The sequence below is a fragment of the Rutilus rutilus genome, assembly GCF_951802725.1.
Source record: "Rutilus rutilus genome assembly, chromosome: 9".
NCBI classification, from domain to species: Eukaryota; Metazoa; Chordata; class Actinopteri; order Cypriniformes; family Leuciscidae; genus Rutilus; species Rutilus rutilus.
Window position 1 is genome coordinate 11,285,368 of NC_140223.1, and position 15,158 is coordinate 11,300,525.

At 37.4% G+C, this 15,158-nt stretch overlaps 2 protein-coding genes across 2 annotated transcripts; both read left to right on the plus strand.

Moving 5' to 3' along the window:
- The first annotated feature begins 1,467 nt into the window (after window positions 1–1,467).
- On the plus strand, window positions 1,468–9,891 carry guca1c (guanylate cyclase activator 1C). Its single transcript, XM_084418400.1, has 4 exons — window positions 1,468–2,334; window positions 4,561–4,710; window positions 5,394–5,481; window positions 8,053–9,891. Exons 1-4 carry the CDS (start codon window positions 2,140–2,142, stop codon window positions 8,181–8,183), a joined length of 564 nt encoding a protein of 187 aa, XP_084274526.1. The 5' UTR covers window positions 1,468–2,139; the 3' UTR covers window positions 8,184–9,891.
- Window positions 9,892–14,074: 4,183 nt separating this feature from the next.
- Window positions 14,075–14,946, plus strand: thrsp (thyroid hormone responsive). Its single transcript, XM_084418401.1, has one exon. It carries the CDS (start codon window positions 14,192–14,194, stop codon window positions 14,609–14,611), a length of 420 nt encoding a protein of 139 aa, XP_084274527.1. The 5' UTR covers window positions 14,075–14,191; the 3' UTR covers window positions 14,612–14,946.
- The last annotated feature ends 212 nt before the right edge of the window (window positions 14,947–15,158 follow it).

Sequence of the window (15,158 nt, forward strand, 5' to 3'; positions counted from 1 at the left end):
TGATAGTCTGATTGATTTATCCACTGCATTTGATCTAAATGTGGTGGCACTTTGTGATCCTGAGTGGATCATGCACAAGCTCATGCAGATCAGAGATCAGGGTCACACATGGGTCAGCCGTGTTGGATAAACATGCTGTGTGTTTGTGTCTGTGGCTAAAGACTTAAAAAATGATTAAAAAGCATTAACTAGTTTTAATAGCTTTGAAAAGCTATTGATGAGTGACATGCAGTATTAAAAAAACCTATAGTAGTTTTTATTTATTTATTTTTACATTATGACCGTTGTTGCATCATTTCCACCACATTTCCATTTTTTTTCAAGAGTTTGTATACTTGTTTATCATACATACAATAGTGTCATCCACCTATTTTTATGCGCATTTTGGGATATTGCATTAAAAAAACACTGGATGTAAATGCAGCGATGCGCATAGATTCTAAAAATGATAATTTATTATTTATGAGAGTTATATACAGTGGCTTATCCTACTTTTCTTAGTGATATTTAGCGCAAGTTTATCAGGAAGTGACAAATTTTTTCTCTTCGACTAATTGGATGGAAACAGTTGAAATTTCCCACAAATTGTTTTGTGCGATATTCCCATTTTTCAAAGTTAAATTCGTAACTTTTGATGGAAACATAGCTATTGAAGAGCATGCGATGAAATATGAGACGAGTTATGTGTGAAGAAAAACAATGAAAAGGTAACACAATATTTTTATTGTCTGTCATTTCCAGTCAAGCTGTAAATTTTCACATTTTGCACACAGAAAATAGCCATAGCAAGAACAATAGGTCAGCTATTGTAGTCCAAAAAAGTTTAAAATGTGGTTTTAACCACAGAATAATTTTTTATCACAATAGAACGTTGTGGTAGATGTGGTAGAAATGTTCCTGACTATAAAACAGATTATTACTGGAACTATTTTCAACACTGTCATATCAAGTGCACTGTAAAAATGATACTTTTTGCGTTGTTTGATTATTGAAGTATGTCTTACACGAAAATACTGTTTCAGTCTTTCTACTTGAAAATGTCATGTTTAATTCAATGTTATATGCAGTTTCTTTGTAATTAATTGTGAAATTTACTTGCGATTTCTGAATGAAAACACCAACAATATTTTATTTTGTAATGTGTTTGCTTGTGCTAAACTTGCAGCCACAATGCTATTTGTATTTTGGGTGGTTGCAAGGGTGTTTATATGCAGTTGCAGGTGTTCTGAGTTATTTGTAGAATGTTGCTATGCAGTTACTCCGGTGTTCTAAATGTTTTCTAAGAAGAGTGGTCACTAGTTAGTGAAACAATCAGAAATTGTAAGTCTTCATTTAGAAAAGTAATACTCTACCCAACAAAGTATAATTCATGTCCATAGCACAAATGGTGCAGGATTAGTTCAAAGAAAGTCCAAACTCAAAATTTGAACAATAATAATAGTACTACTGGCCTTAATAAAACAAAGTTTCATATAGAGTAAAAAAAAAATTAATTACTTAAGTGCCTTTAAATTTAACAGAGACCTACTATATCTTGCCCCTTGGTACAGTTCGATTCTTCACTTCTTAAAATATCCTCTGCACAAGATATGTTCCACTCTTTTCCAGACTCAAATATAGCTTTCTCTAAAGGGTTTCCCCATATGAGAACTCACCATCCTTAGAAATCCTTTGGTCAACTACATAAGCTTGAGAAACAAGTCACGCTGGGCGGGGTTTACTCAGAACGGCCAGGAACATTAAAGCCTATTGGCTGACCTCTCTATGGAAAGTGATTGATCATTATGTTAAGCCCTCTCAGACAAGGCAAGGAAGTTCAGGATCACCGACAAATCATGACCTATCCTACCCAGTGGGAGGGGTAAGTCCGTCACTATACCTTCAGAGTTCCCTCTTTGTCAGCCATAGATGTCCTTTAGTTCTTGGAAGTGTTCAACAGTTATCCAATTAAAGGGTTATCTCTCCTTTTAGTTGCCTAGTCTGCAGGGCTTTAGGATTTGTGTCATCATCAACAGTCAATTCCGGCTTGGAGCTGCAACACTCCACATCTCACACTGAATAGACTGCTGCTACTGCTGAACTTCTGGATTTGACACACCATTTCCACATTTCACTCAGAAAGAGGTCCTCTGTGGAGTTATGGGTGCCCACGGATCCAGCATGGATGAAGTCTTGGCTGAGGACATGCACCACTGGTACAACAAATTCATGAGGGAATCGCCTTCAGGTCTCATCACGCTCTTTGAACTCAAGACCATGCTACAGATGCAGGGGATGTCTGAGGAAGCCAGCAGCTTTGTGGACCAGGTCTTCTTCACCTTCGACATGGATGGGGTGAGAGAAAGCTGTTTTTTTACTAACATCAATGTGTGAATGGAACATTTAGGTATATAATGCATATCAGCCATTCAGTTGATAGACGACACCAAAATCTCTTCAGTATTGTGCATGTTTAAAAAAAAAAAAATCTATTATAATGTTAATCAAATTAATTATAGTATTTATTAATCAAATCACAATTAATTGCACAAATCAATATTTGCTGAGAAAACATAAACAAAAAGACATTACAATATTGTGACAGTAAATCATTAAATCATCGAAAGTCATATGTCTACATGAATGAACACTCCTATTACTGGCCTACTGTCCACAGGAATCCTTTTCCAAATCCAGTTAATCTGTCCTAGGTAGGCTACATCCACTTTAATCCAGATAAATCTGAAAACGCTTTTTTTTCATTACGTTTTTGACCTTCTGTCCACAATGAGATGCCATTTTTATCCAGTAAAAACTGTATTTTTCACAGGTTTTCAGTTATCAACATCGCAAATCTTGTAAAGTTTTTCATATTTTCATTTATATATATATATATATATATATATATATATATATATATATACATTTATAACACTATAATTTGTGTTATATTAAATTGGCAGTAAAAAATGTATTAACGCTGCTGTGAGGGTGTTCCTAATAAAACGGCTGAGGGAGTGACGGAAAATTTCACATCATTCTCTCTTCTGACTGCTGTAATCAATCTGTAATCAATCAATATTTTTCTCATCTTTTGGAAAGTTGTGGAAATACTATCATCTGTTTTCGGAGGGATCCGACAGAAATGGGATCTTCGCAGAGAGACCAATCTACTTCGAGAGAAACTAAACGAGCCAATGCACATTGGCAATAGGCCAGCTGCTTCTATCACGCAGTGCGGGTATATAATGAGCAGCAGGTGCAACGCATCTTTAGTTTTCGCTGAGGAGCCGAGCTTCGGGTTACGAGCGCACTCAACTAGAAGTGTTGCTTCCTCCTGGGCGTTGGCTCAAGGCGCCTCTCTGACAGATATATGTAGCTGCGGGCTGGGCGACACTCAACACATTCGCTAGATCCTTTAGCCTTCGTGTAGAGCCGGTATCCTCCCGTATACTTGCCCCAAGTGGCCAGTAGTGCGGGGAACCCGCTCAAGTGTCGGCTTGCAACACCATTCTCACCTGGTCAGCCAGATACGTGCGTCTATTTTCTCCAGTGTGTTCCCCGGAGACGGCTAACCCTGTTGAATTCTTCCGTCACCACTACGGCAGTCAGACGTTGCGGAGCGTCTGACGCCAGGCCTAACACTCGTATGCATTGAGGAACCTGTGCTTGGCTGGGTGTCCACATGTAGCGGTCCCTGCGGCGAACCCATATGTGTAAATTCCACGGTACGGCCACCCTGTCGGCTAGCAAGTGTCTTTCCCTTGGCAGAGCCCGCTCTGCCGTCTCTGCTGGTGTTCTTTTCCCCCCTAGGATTAGGCTGGAACCACCCCAGAGACTTCCATGTGTTGCACTACCCTGCTTGGCTAGTCCATATGTGTATTCTCCACATGTTACCTCCCTCCTGGCAGGTCATGGCTTCCCAGTGTTATCCAATGTTCTTATTGAGTGGGTCTTGCGGAACATCAGTGGCCGGGACTCCCCGCATAAGCCTCTGCCCCTAATAAAGGGAGAGAAGTGAGGCTTATGCAGGGCTCTGGAAGGGCCAACAACATGACGTGTTGGTAGGGATCCCATTACTGTCAGATCCCTCTGACGAACGTTGGAGTGACCGACATGAAAGGGAACATCTCGGTTACGTATGGGAACCCACGTTCCCTGAAAGAGGGAATGGAGACATTCGTCCTGTCGCCATGTTGTTGTACCATCGCTGCAGACGGCCGGGTCCCTGGCTCGGCTCCTCAGAGAAAACCAAAGATGCGTTGCACCCGCTGCTCATTATATACCCGCATTGCATGATAAAAGCAGCTGCCGCAATTATCGCATGCCAATGTGCATTGGCTCGTTTAGTTTCTCTCAAAGTAGATTGGTCTCTCTGCGAAGATCCCATTTCTGTCGGATACCTCCGACGAAAGTTTCCATTCCCTCTTTCAGGGAACGTGGGTTACCATACTTACCTAGACGTTTTTCAACATAACAACACGTTCTGTCTGAAATGCTTTTTTGTTTTAACATAGCATATAATAACATATATTCTATTTCTTTCTTTACTTCTGATATTCATCTTTTTTTTCTCCTCAGGATGGCTATATAGATTTTGTAGAATACATCGCAGCTGTAAGTCTGCTACTGAAAGGAGAGATAAACCAGAAACTGAAGTGGTACTTCAAACTCTTTGATCAGGATGGAAACGGCAAGATTGACAGAGATGAAATGGAGACCATATTCAAAGTAAAGTATTAATTTTTTCCTGTACTCAGTGAACTCTTTGATGTAGAATCAATTGTTCACACTAGAGTTCTGTTTTAAAGGTGCAATCACTCGTAAAATAAATGGTTTTCAGTTACTGATGCCATTGTAGAAATACACTATACACAGATAGCCATGATTCATTTATTCCACAAGCAAAAGTGTCCAGTAACAGGGAGATAATGGAGACAAAGCGTAGAAGTTAACTGGTCATGTGACCTCAACATGGAAGCCTCCATGAGTTGACCTGCTTCGTGTGTACTTTTAAACCGACTACTGCAGTAGAGATTAGACTTGGGAAAGTCAATTGTTTTTAATCCTAACCAGAGTCCATGATGTCAATGGGCTAAGCTCCCTTATTTTTAAAATAGATTTTATATACTATTACACCTGTCCATGGCACATAATTATTTAGACAGTTTCTGTACATTACAGTACATTACTTCAAGTAATGAAAACGTTAATGGTTTTAGTTTTAGTTAATACCCTACTTCCAAGTCAATGATTTTTGGACACATAATGTTTATGAATCTGATCTCATTAAAACTTCTGAAGCCACACGACAGATGTTGGTTCAAAGACGAGGGAAATTAGACATGGGTCAGTAAGACAGCGAAGGTAGTAAAACACAAAATATGAATACAGTATTTATTCATCTTTTCCAGGCCATCCAAGACATTACCCGGAGTTATGAGATCCCTCCAGATGATATTGTGACTCTGATCTATGAGAGGATTGATGTTAATAATGAAGGTAAGAGCTGCCAGATCATGCTAAGTTCACACTCTCAGTTTTTGGGATTGACAACTGCATACTTACAGGTGTGAGTCTCAAAATGTCCTGTTCACACAGTAACTTACAGTAGCATCTTGAATACTGTCTTGTTGAACATGCAACTGGCGTCAAGCCAGTATTCTCTTATCAGTAGTCATAGGGACAGTGACCAAGGTAATATAAAAGATGGCGTCGTCCATAAAACGGAAAAGTCTTAACTTTTGACATGACAAGAGTCCAATCAAGCCAAAAGTTAATCCATCAAATCTTCATTAACCGACATATCTAAATCTAAAACCTTCAGATGTCACACAGATCATATCCCCGTCGCTGTAAGTTAAGTTAAAGAGAGCTAAACCACACGCGAAAACCCGCAACACACGGTGGACATGCGATTTTGCAGCGCAGGGGTGCGTTTCCCAAAAGCACCGTTAGCCAGCTTTGGTCGCAAGTTCCGGCGTTATCAGCATAGTTCAACGAGTCGGTGTTTCCCGAAAACATAGTTCTAACGAACATTCGCAAACAGCATCGCAAAGTTGTGTGGTTTGAACGACAGCTCTTGAATTCTGGTAATGTGGTTGATAGTTTCTTGTTTGCCTGACATGTGGACTTAATAAATCCTTGTCTTGAGCAAAACATTTATAGCAAAACATCTAGCATTAAGTCGATCTCAACAGATTCGTTAAAATTAGTTATTACTCCACCACCAGCGTGACATCATTAACCAACGTGGTTGAACGACCAATTTGCCACAATATGGTTTCGGGAAACTGTCGTGACTAGCTAGTTGATTTCTTCAACGATGCAACGTACGCAGCGAGTTACAACGTTGTATGGGAAACGCACCCCAGAGCGGCTCTCTCACACATATGACGAAAATGCGGTTGTTGTGAGTCTGAAAATTAACGGGTGTGAGTTTGATTAGAGAATGCATTTGTGCACTGTGGCGTTTGTGTTTTGCTCAAGGTAAACATTTACACAGAGTTGCACTCTACAAGTCATTTCTGTTCAGGATTGAACCTGCAACCTTTGATCCGTATTAGCAGCCCACATTTAAAGCCATTAGGCTAATGCCACTACTGCCTTTAATAAGGGTCAAGGTCAATGTCGAATTTCTTTCTAGAGCCAGGATAAGAACAAAGGTATGAACTAAAGCAAATATTAGTTACAGAATCTATATACAGAGAGAACAAATTCCTCAGTTTTCATTACCATAATGAATCTCATTCTCATTTCCATAATGGCATGTAACTAGCCTACAATACAACAAATACTACTACTATTATAAAAAAAAATAGACTGTAAGATTTTTTTTCACTTTACTTAGAATGAGATTTTCTGCAATATTATGTTAATGACAATTAAGGGAATTTCCATAAAAGTAATGCCACCAGGATTAATATAGTTAACAAAAAAAAAAAAAAAAAAAAAAAAAAAAATTGTTACTTGAAATAAAATAAACTTTAGCTGATATTTAATAAAATATAAAAAAAGACTTGAACTTATTTTGTTTCAGCTAGTTGCCAAGAAAACAGTTTTTAATTTAGTTTAACTTGATAATCTAAAATAATTATAGACATATTAAAAAACCAAACAATTACAAAACACATGACAAAATTACAAAAACTTGAAACCTTGACTAAAATGAAAATGGAAAAGATAAAAATAAAAACTAATTCAAAATATTCATAATAAAAACTATAATAGTATTTCAGTGATACTAAAATAACAATGAATGCCACAATGCTAAAAACAATTTTATTAAAAACATATAATGCTATATGTAAGGCCCGTTCACACCAATAACAATAACTGTAAAGATAACTATATTAGCGTCCACACTGAGCCTTCTGTTATAAGTGCACGCTGAGTTTTGTCATCTGCTGCTTTAAGTCAAGTCAAGTCACCTTTATTTATATAGCGCTTTTTACAATACAGATTGTATCAAAGCAGCTTCACATTGATAACATGAAAATAATACAACAAAGTTTGTTTCTAGAAGAAAATTGCATCATCGTCCACCCATAATAAGGCAGATCAATAATATTGTTGAATATTAAATGTCCCCAACTAAGCAAGCCAAAAGCCAAGGCAACAGTGGCAAGGAACCAAAACTCCATCAGGTGACAGAATGGAGAAAAAAAAACCGTGGGAGAAACCAGGCTCAGTCGGGGGCCAGTTCTCCTCTGGCCAACGAGCGAACAGTGTATGATTATGATCCAGGCAGCATTACAATAAAATGCTCAAGCTCTTTAAAGCAGGATGAATTCTGATTGGCTTTCAATGTTTTTATTGTTCATCAGCTGGAAAAAAAAGTCTGAAAGTGATTCCAACGATATTGTTTCTCTGTGCCATCATTGTTATAGTTGTGGTGTCAACTCTGCTATTCTACTTTTAGAACTATTTATTTATCATTATCGTTACAGTTATCGTCTCTGATGTGAACGGGCCTTTATAAAATGATATGTGTATATTTTTATTTATTATGTTTTATATATAATAATAATATAAGGAGTCACCCTTAAAATAGCATGTCTGTACTTTTGGCAGGTGAGTTGACATTGGAGGAGTTCATCACAGGCGCTAAAGAACATCCTGACATCATGGAGATGCTCACCAAGATGATGGACCTCACACATGTCCTGGAGATCATAGTCAATGGGCAGAAAAAGAAGGAGTGACCGCCAATGTATGATGCATTGGACAATACAAGGATCCCCTCCTTATTGAAGATGATCAACTCTGTGGCTGGAAAGCGTAAAACAGACTCAGTAGAGGGTGAAACCTGCTAGCAGCATCTCAGAGGTGGACATGAGCGATCATCAACATCTGTGATTGTGTCTTTCAAACACTTTCTCTCTGTCTCTGTGCCTCAGATATCTAGTTAGCAGAGCTCTCTTCCCTTCTACTCTTAACTGCATCACCTCTACAAGTCTGAAAATGTCATTCTTGCGGGAAGAAATGACACAAGAGGAGAATAATCCATGGTTTAAAACTAGGGTAGGCACATTTTTTGCTATACTAGTTAAAACTCTCTTCACATTCTGATAGCAATCAATAATAGAAGTGGTCTAAATATTCAAAAAATTACATATATTTTCTGTGGAAGTTTCAGGACCAAAAAATGTTCGTCCAATCATTGCATTCGGTCCGATATCCTACCTGCCTGTCAACTTATGTGTTTGCATACCTCCATGTACCTGCTCGCGTAGACATCACACCAGCGCGAACATGAGGCTATGCACAGTCACAGAACGCTGCACACAAACAGCAGCAGTCGCCTTTTACAGTTCCTCCTGAACCAAACCTACAAGCTTATTCTGCGTTCACGCCCTCGGAATTATGCGTTACGGCAAACTATCAACGGCGAAATTAATCTGAAGCAGTCAAGTGGTACAAATCAGAGCTCAAAGTTTTTTACGTTCATTATTATTGCAGTGTTAAAGATAGCACAGGCACAAGCACACTTTTCAAGCAAAACATTTCACATATACAAATTTTAATAAAGCAATAGAAATACTGTTCAAAATGAAGACTAAAAATACCAAGACTTTCAGGTTGTGTAATGGGAGCGATTGTCATGAACTTGGGCATCAAGACCACTTTGCTTGATATTTTCTATCTAATGGAATACACATTCAAACGTGTTAAGATTTAAGACTTACTATAAGTGTCCAAATACTGTTTTGGGGACACTGTGTTTGGAGGAGCGAGTATTATAAATAATTGTACAGTTTTTCTATTGATGTATGTAATCTTCATTCTGACTTTTTGAGATTTTGTGCTGAATATAGACAACGTAGCAATTTTAACTTGTGACCATTGCCTTATATAAATAAATGCAGTCTAATGCACATTTGGACTACTGATTCCTGTCTTCACTGTCATTCACTGTCATTGTTGCTTTAAATTAGAGGAAAGGCATTTAAAAGTTAAGAACAATTACCTAAATAAATTAATAGTGGGCCTACTTATGAAAAAATATGGTTTTAAATCATGAAGTACCCATTTATACTACCTTATAAATAAATTACTGGGGGTTATTTTAAAGTAAACAAACGCTAAAACTAAATATATTCCCATTCTGGTCCCTGGAAAGCACAAGAGTCAAGCAACAAAGTGGGAAAGGAATATCGTAACAAAGTTTTTCAGTTTACTGTACATGTATATAAATATGTATAAATTGAAGACGAGCTTTCATTCGATATGCACTACTTTTTCATGGAGGTGGCAATCCTGTGAGTTCCGTTCCGAGCCAGTTGAGCTAAAAATAAATATGGCGTCTGAACGTTGCTTTTGGTTGTCAGTTTGTGTATAAATCCCACTTTTGATGTAATTTCTAGCAATAAATTAGTATTGTAGTTATTAAATATTTGCTTAGTTCTCACCAAAGCTCTCTCTATTTTGTTGTAGATTATTAATCCGTTATGCTGCATGTCTCAGAAGTCAGTTTTGTGAGGTGTCTTCTAATATGCCTGCAAACTCATTGCCTTATAGGGTAAGTTTTCTGATGCAGCTTCAGTTCAGTTTAGCTTCAGTCCGAATTAAATGCACCTGATCCAAGTAATCAAGTCCTTCAGACTTTTTTGAAAACTACAGGTATGAGTTTTGAAGCAGGGATGGAACTAAACTATTATTTACAGTATTTATTTATTTACAGTACCGACTGTTTATATATACATTGCAATATCGTACCTTAACTGTAATATGCAATTACTTTCCACTGCACTTTCACTCGGATAGCTTCTGTCCAAACTTTATTTGCACTACTTTAAATCCATTGTTATACTGCTCATTAGCCTAACTTATACATATATCTATTTGTTAAATTCTGTTTATAGTAATAGCCATCTGTATATTATGCTCACATTCTGTTTATAGTAACAGCCATCTGTATATATATTCATAGTACATATCTATCTGTAAAATTCTGTTTATAGTAACAGCCATCTGTATATTATATTCAGTACATATCTATCTGTAAACATTCTGTTTATAGTAATAGCCATCTGTATATTATTATATTCAGTACATATCTAGCTGTAAACTCTGTTCACAGTAATAGTTATCTGTAAATTATATTCATAGGACAATCTATCTGTAAATTTTTGTTTATAATAGTATTCAACTCTATATTTATTCAGTACATATCCATGTTCTGCACTTATGGAACCACTGTATATCCTGCACTTGCTGCTATTGCACTTCTGGTTAGACCTAAACTGCATTTCGTTGCCTTGTACCTGTACTTGTGTAATGACAATAAAGTTGAATCTAATCTAATCTAAAACTCTGCAGGGCTGTGGTCCTCCAGGCCCCATGATTTAGGAGAAAACAGTAAGTTATTTTTATTTTTGTGTTAAAGCTATATACTTTATCAGATCATGCCTTCCCTGGGAATTGAACGTATGATCTTGGCCTCGCTAGTGCCATACTTTACTGTTTGAGCTACAGGAACTCCACACTAAATAAGTCTTGTGTTCACTTTATGCATTATCCTTCTGCAGGGATGGGTAACTCTGGTCCTCGAGATCCACTTTCCTGCAAAGTTTAACTCCAACCTTAATCAAACACACCTGCACAACCTAATCAAAGCCTTCAGGATCACTAGAAAGCTACAGATGAATTTGAGAGCTAACCTCTGCAGGAAAGTGGACCTCGAGGGCCAGAGTTGCCCAGGCCTACCCTACAGCATGATCAATATTAAAGACTTTATTACATGTTATTTTAATCAGCCATAAATGTCACAGAAAATATATTCTGCTCTTAATACATCTTCACATGTCTCATATTTCACCTCAAGCTCTTTGCACTGTACACTAACTTTCAAAATCATTTTCACTTTAAAGCCCCTATGCGTCTGATGTATCCAGCAGCGCAATCTTGAAAATATTATATAGACTATTATATATTATATTGGATTTTTGGAATGACACGTGCTAAACATGTGAAGTTAACTCTTAGCAATGAACTTTAACTCGCATTGCCCAAAGTCTGTTTGAATAGATTTCATTACCCCATTTTATGTTCCAAAAAATGATTTTATTTCATCACAGACATTGTGTAAACAGTCTGACTGTGCTTTCCAAACATGAATGATGTTGTACAGTCTGGTTGCATGACAGCAGCACTAAGATATCGGTCCGTACATGCACTGATCAGAGCCAATCCAAACAGATCTGACCTTGAATGTCTTTGCACTTTATTTGATCAGAAATAGATCATATTCATCTCTCCCTTTATAGTCTTTCAATCCTGTAAAATCTGCAGACTTTACATTTACAAATGTTTTAAAGTGGCATTGGTGCCCTTAACCCTTTTTAGTTATCAGATGATACAGTGTTGTCACTTGAGTTGATCCTGACTGATTTGAGGAAATAAATCCCTTGAGCATACTTAATAAAACAAAAAAACACTTTTAAAGGTACACTATGTAACGTAAGACTGAAACTGCATGCATTTTGAGGAAGAACATTGTTTAGGTTGTGCTCCGGTTCTGAGTGACTGTGCGGATGAAAATGGTTATCACTACTAGGCTTAAGAGATCTGACCAGTGTGACAAGCAGCGGTGGCGTGATTACTAATGATTACTGATTACTAACGTATCTCACGGAGGAGCTACGGAAGCATAAAAGGAGGAGCGACCGCAGTGAAGGACGAGAGAGGACCTGGCCTACATTATTTTATGTTTTGTTAATGTCTGTGCGGCAGTCGTCCGTGAGGGGCTTCCGCTTTTACTTTCCTTTTGTGTTTATTTATTAAAGTCTTTAAACTTTCGCCGGTTTCCGCATCCTCCTTCCCTTATCAACAAACTTAGATTGAAAGGATCTCAAGCTGACTAGCTAAAGACGTTACTGTAGCTATAGACGCAGTACTCCCTTGAAAATAAATTCCAGCACAGCGCTACAACAACCGTAATGAAATGATCTTCACAATAGATAATGCTTTACAATCAACTCTGTTAGAGAGCTACATATGACAATTTATCTGTTCAATAAAAGACCTTATAATCACCTGTTGATTAACTAAAACGCTTTTACAACATTTCAAATACATTTCGCACCATCTCTGAAAAGCCACGCTAATGTTGATCCTTGTTTTATTATGAGCTCTGTCACGTTCTCTTTTTGCCAGCAGACTCTCCTCGGTTCAGCGTTTGTTTTAAACGTGTGATTTCCCAGAGGTTGGAGATTTAGATGCTCAATGTCAACCTTTCTCACTCGTTGTGTCAACTAACCTCTGCCACTCCCATCCCACACCATGCACACGTCAAAGCAGCCTTTTCTCTATTTTCAGATATGACGAGACACGAGTGACGTATGTATGAAATTTCCCACTCAACAGGTCTAAAATGTAAATGCTTATAGTAGGTTTACCATAGTAAATCAGGTTAAGGCAAAAACATGTTTGGGAAGTAGGACTGATGATGTATTGACATTTAAATTGAGTTAATTTTGAATTAAAAAAAGTGATGTTTGTGCGTTTAAAGATATACTTCAAAAGAATATATTTAAGTATGAACATAATGCAGTGTTTTCAGACACTTAATTGCATGTTAAACCACAATTCATTTGAGATGGCTTTTTTTTTACCCACCTAAGTACATCAGAATTACTTCTATTGCCTTTGAAATATAGTTATAGTAAACGAATTAAACTGAACTAACTAAAATATACTTTAATGTTATTTCTGGAAATTTCTTATAAGAACCATTTAAATGTAACGGAGGCCAGGACCCGAGTAGGACCTGGGTGAGGGGTTACATATATACCAGATATATTTGTAATTACACATTTGTATTGATGAAGTTGCAATAATATATTGGTAACACTTTACAATAAAGGTCCCAGTATAACGTTTGTTGATGCATTAACTAACATTAACAAACACTGACGACTGACCAATGAATTTGTATTTAATAATAATTGTTAACATTAGTTAATACAATTACATTGTTAGTTCTGTTAGTTCAGGTCCTTTAAATAATATTAACAGATCTTTTGATTTGAATAATGTCTTAGTAAATGTTGAAATTAATATTAACTCTGATTAATAAATGTTTTCAAAGTATTTTTCATTGTTGGTTCATGTTAATTAACATACTGTATGTTAACTAATGTTTCCAAATGGAGACTTATTTGTACAGTTACCAATATATTAGTATCAATTTGGGGGAAAGTAAAGCACTACAAAAGATTATTAAAACAATGATTTAAAGTGCAAATTAATGCTTTTAATTTGACAATTTTAAAAAGTACACTTTTTAAAATCGTACCAAAGTATGTTAAGAAACATGAAAGTGTACTCTCTTTAAGTACACAGAAATGGCTTTTCATTTTAAAAATAATAGTGCTACAAGTACAGTTTATTTAAAATATACTTCTAAGATTGCACTACAAGTCCCTAGTTCCCTAGAGAGGGTCTGATGTAAACCATGCCATTTTGGGGTCAGTGTCCTTCTGTAAACTGCATGGAAGCCAGAATATCATGCTGTGAAGAAATAAACTTTAGGGAGGGGTGTGTTAGCTCAAATGAACGCTTCAGCTGTTGCCAGATCAGGCCACTATGTTGCATAACTGCCCCATAGACACGCTATAAAAAGAGCCTCTTTCTCCAGATCTTGCACTGCATCCAGGCCTCAGCCACTTCACCATCAGAGACGCCCTCAGCCTGAAACCCACGAGACATCATGCAGTCCCCCGACAATAGGCTTAACCGAAACTCCCTCCTGCTGGCCCTGAGGCGCTACAGCACAGTGGTGCGCAACATGGAGCAGACCGTCCTTCTTCCCAGCCTCCTGAGAGATGTGCCGTACGACGAGGCTCAGGACTGCGAGGCCGCCGACAACAGCATGGACCTGTACGAGTCCTACCTTATGCTGAAAGCCATCAAGAACACAGTGGAGAGCGGGCTCTTCCCTCACGACGACGGCGGCAATACCAAGAGTCACGCCGCCCTGCACCAAGGCCTGGAGCCGCTGCTGGAGGCCGAACCTGAGGCGCTTTTCCACTTCCATCTGCGGGGCCTGTTCACAGTCATGGCTACGCTCGCAAACAAGTCCCAGAACTTGACTGAGAAATACTTGGACATCATTGGGGTCGGCCATTAGGATTCAGCACATCTTGAGGAAGAATCCATCTTGAGGTGGAAGCAATTAAGTTACCCGGAAAGCTGTTTACATCCTTGTCACTATCTGTGTGGCATGCAATAAAAAAATCTGAAAAATGATTTTGTTTTAGAATCTTATTTAAAAGAACTTTAATATTTAAATGTCTCCTAATAATTATTAGTTTTTCATCCTTTACATTTGGCTTGCAATATTATTTAGCATTCTTTGTAATTATTGTCAGTGAACTATTGTGAGGATTCTTTTTTTAATTTGATATCTAAAAAAATAACTGCTTTCTCATATGAGGTTGCAGAATACTCATTTTGTAAAGTACATACACAAGATCATTGAAACACTTATAAAAGAACTTCATTATTCAAGACATAATTGTACATCATTTGTATGTCATATATTACATATATATGTCATCATGTGTACTTTCAGTCAAAATAACCAGTACATTGTGAAATCTTCAGAGATGCATCAAATAAAAGACAATAAAAGACAATTCATGTCAATATTGCAAAATTACTGTATGTACACCAGT

Coding starts and splice junctions, on each gene's coding strand:
- guca1c (XM_084418400.1), top strand. CDS start 2,140: ATGGGTGCCCACGGATCCAGCATGGATGAAGTCTTGGCTGAGGACATG. Junction 2,335..4,560: donor TCACCTTCGACATGGATGGG/GTGAGAGAAAGC, acceptor TTTTCTCCTCAG/GATGGCTATATAGATTTTGT. Junction 5,482..8,052: donor GATTGATGTTAATAATGAAG/GTAAGAGCTGCC, acceptor TACTTTTGGCAG/GTGAGTTGACATTGGAGGAG.
- thrsp (XM_084418401.1), top strand. CDS start 14,192: ATGCAGTCCCCCGACAATAGGCTTAACCGAAACTCCCTCCTGCTGGCC.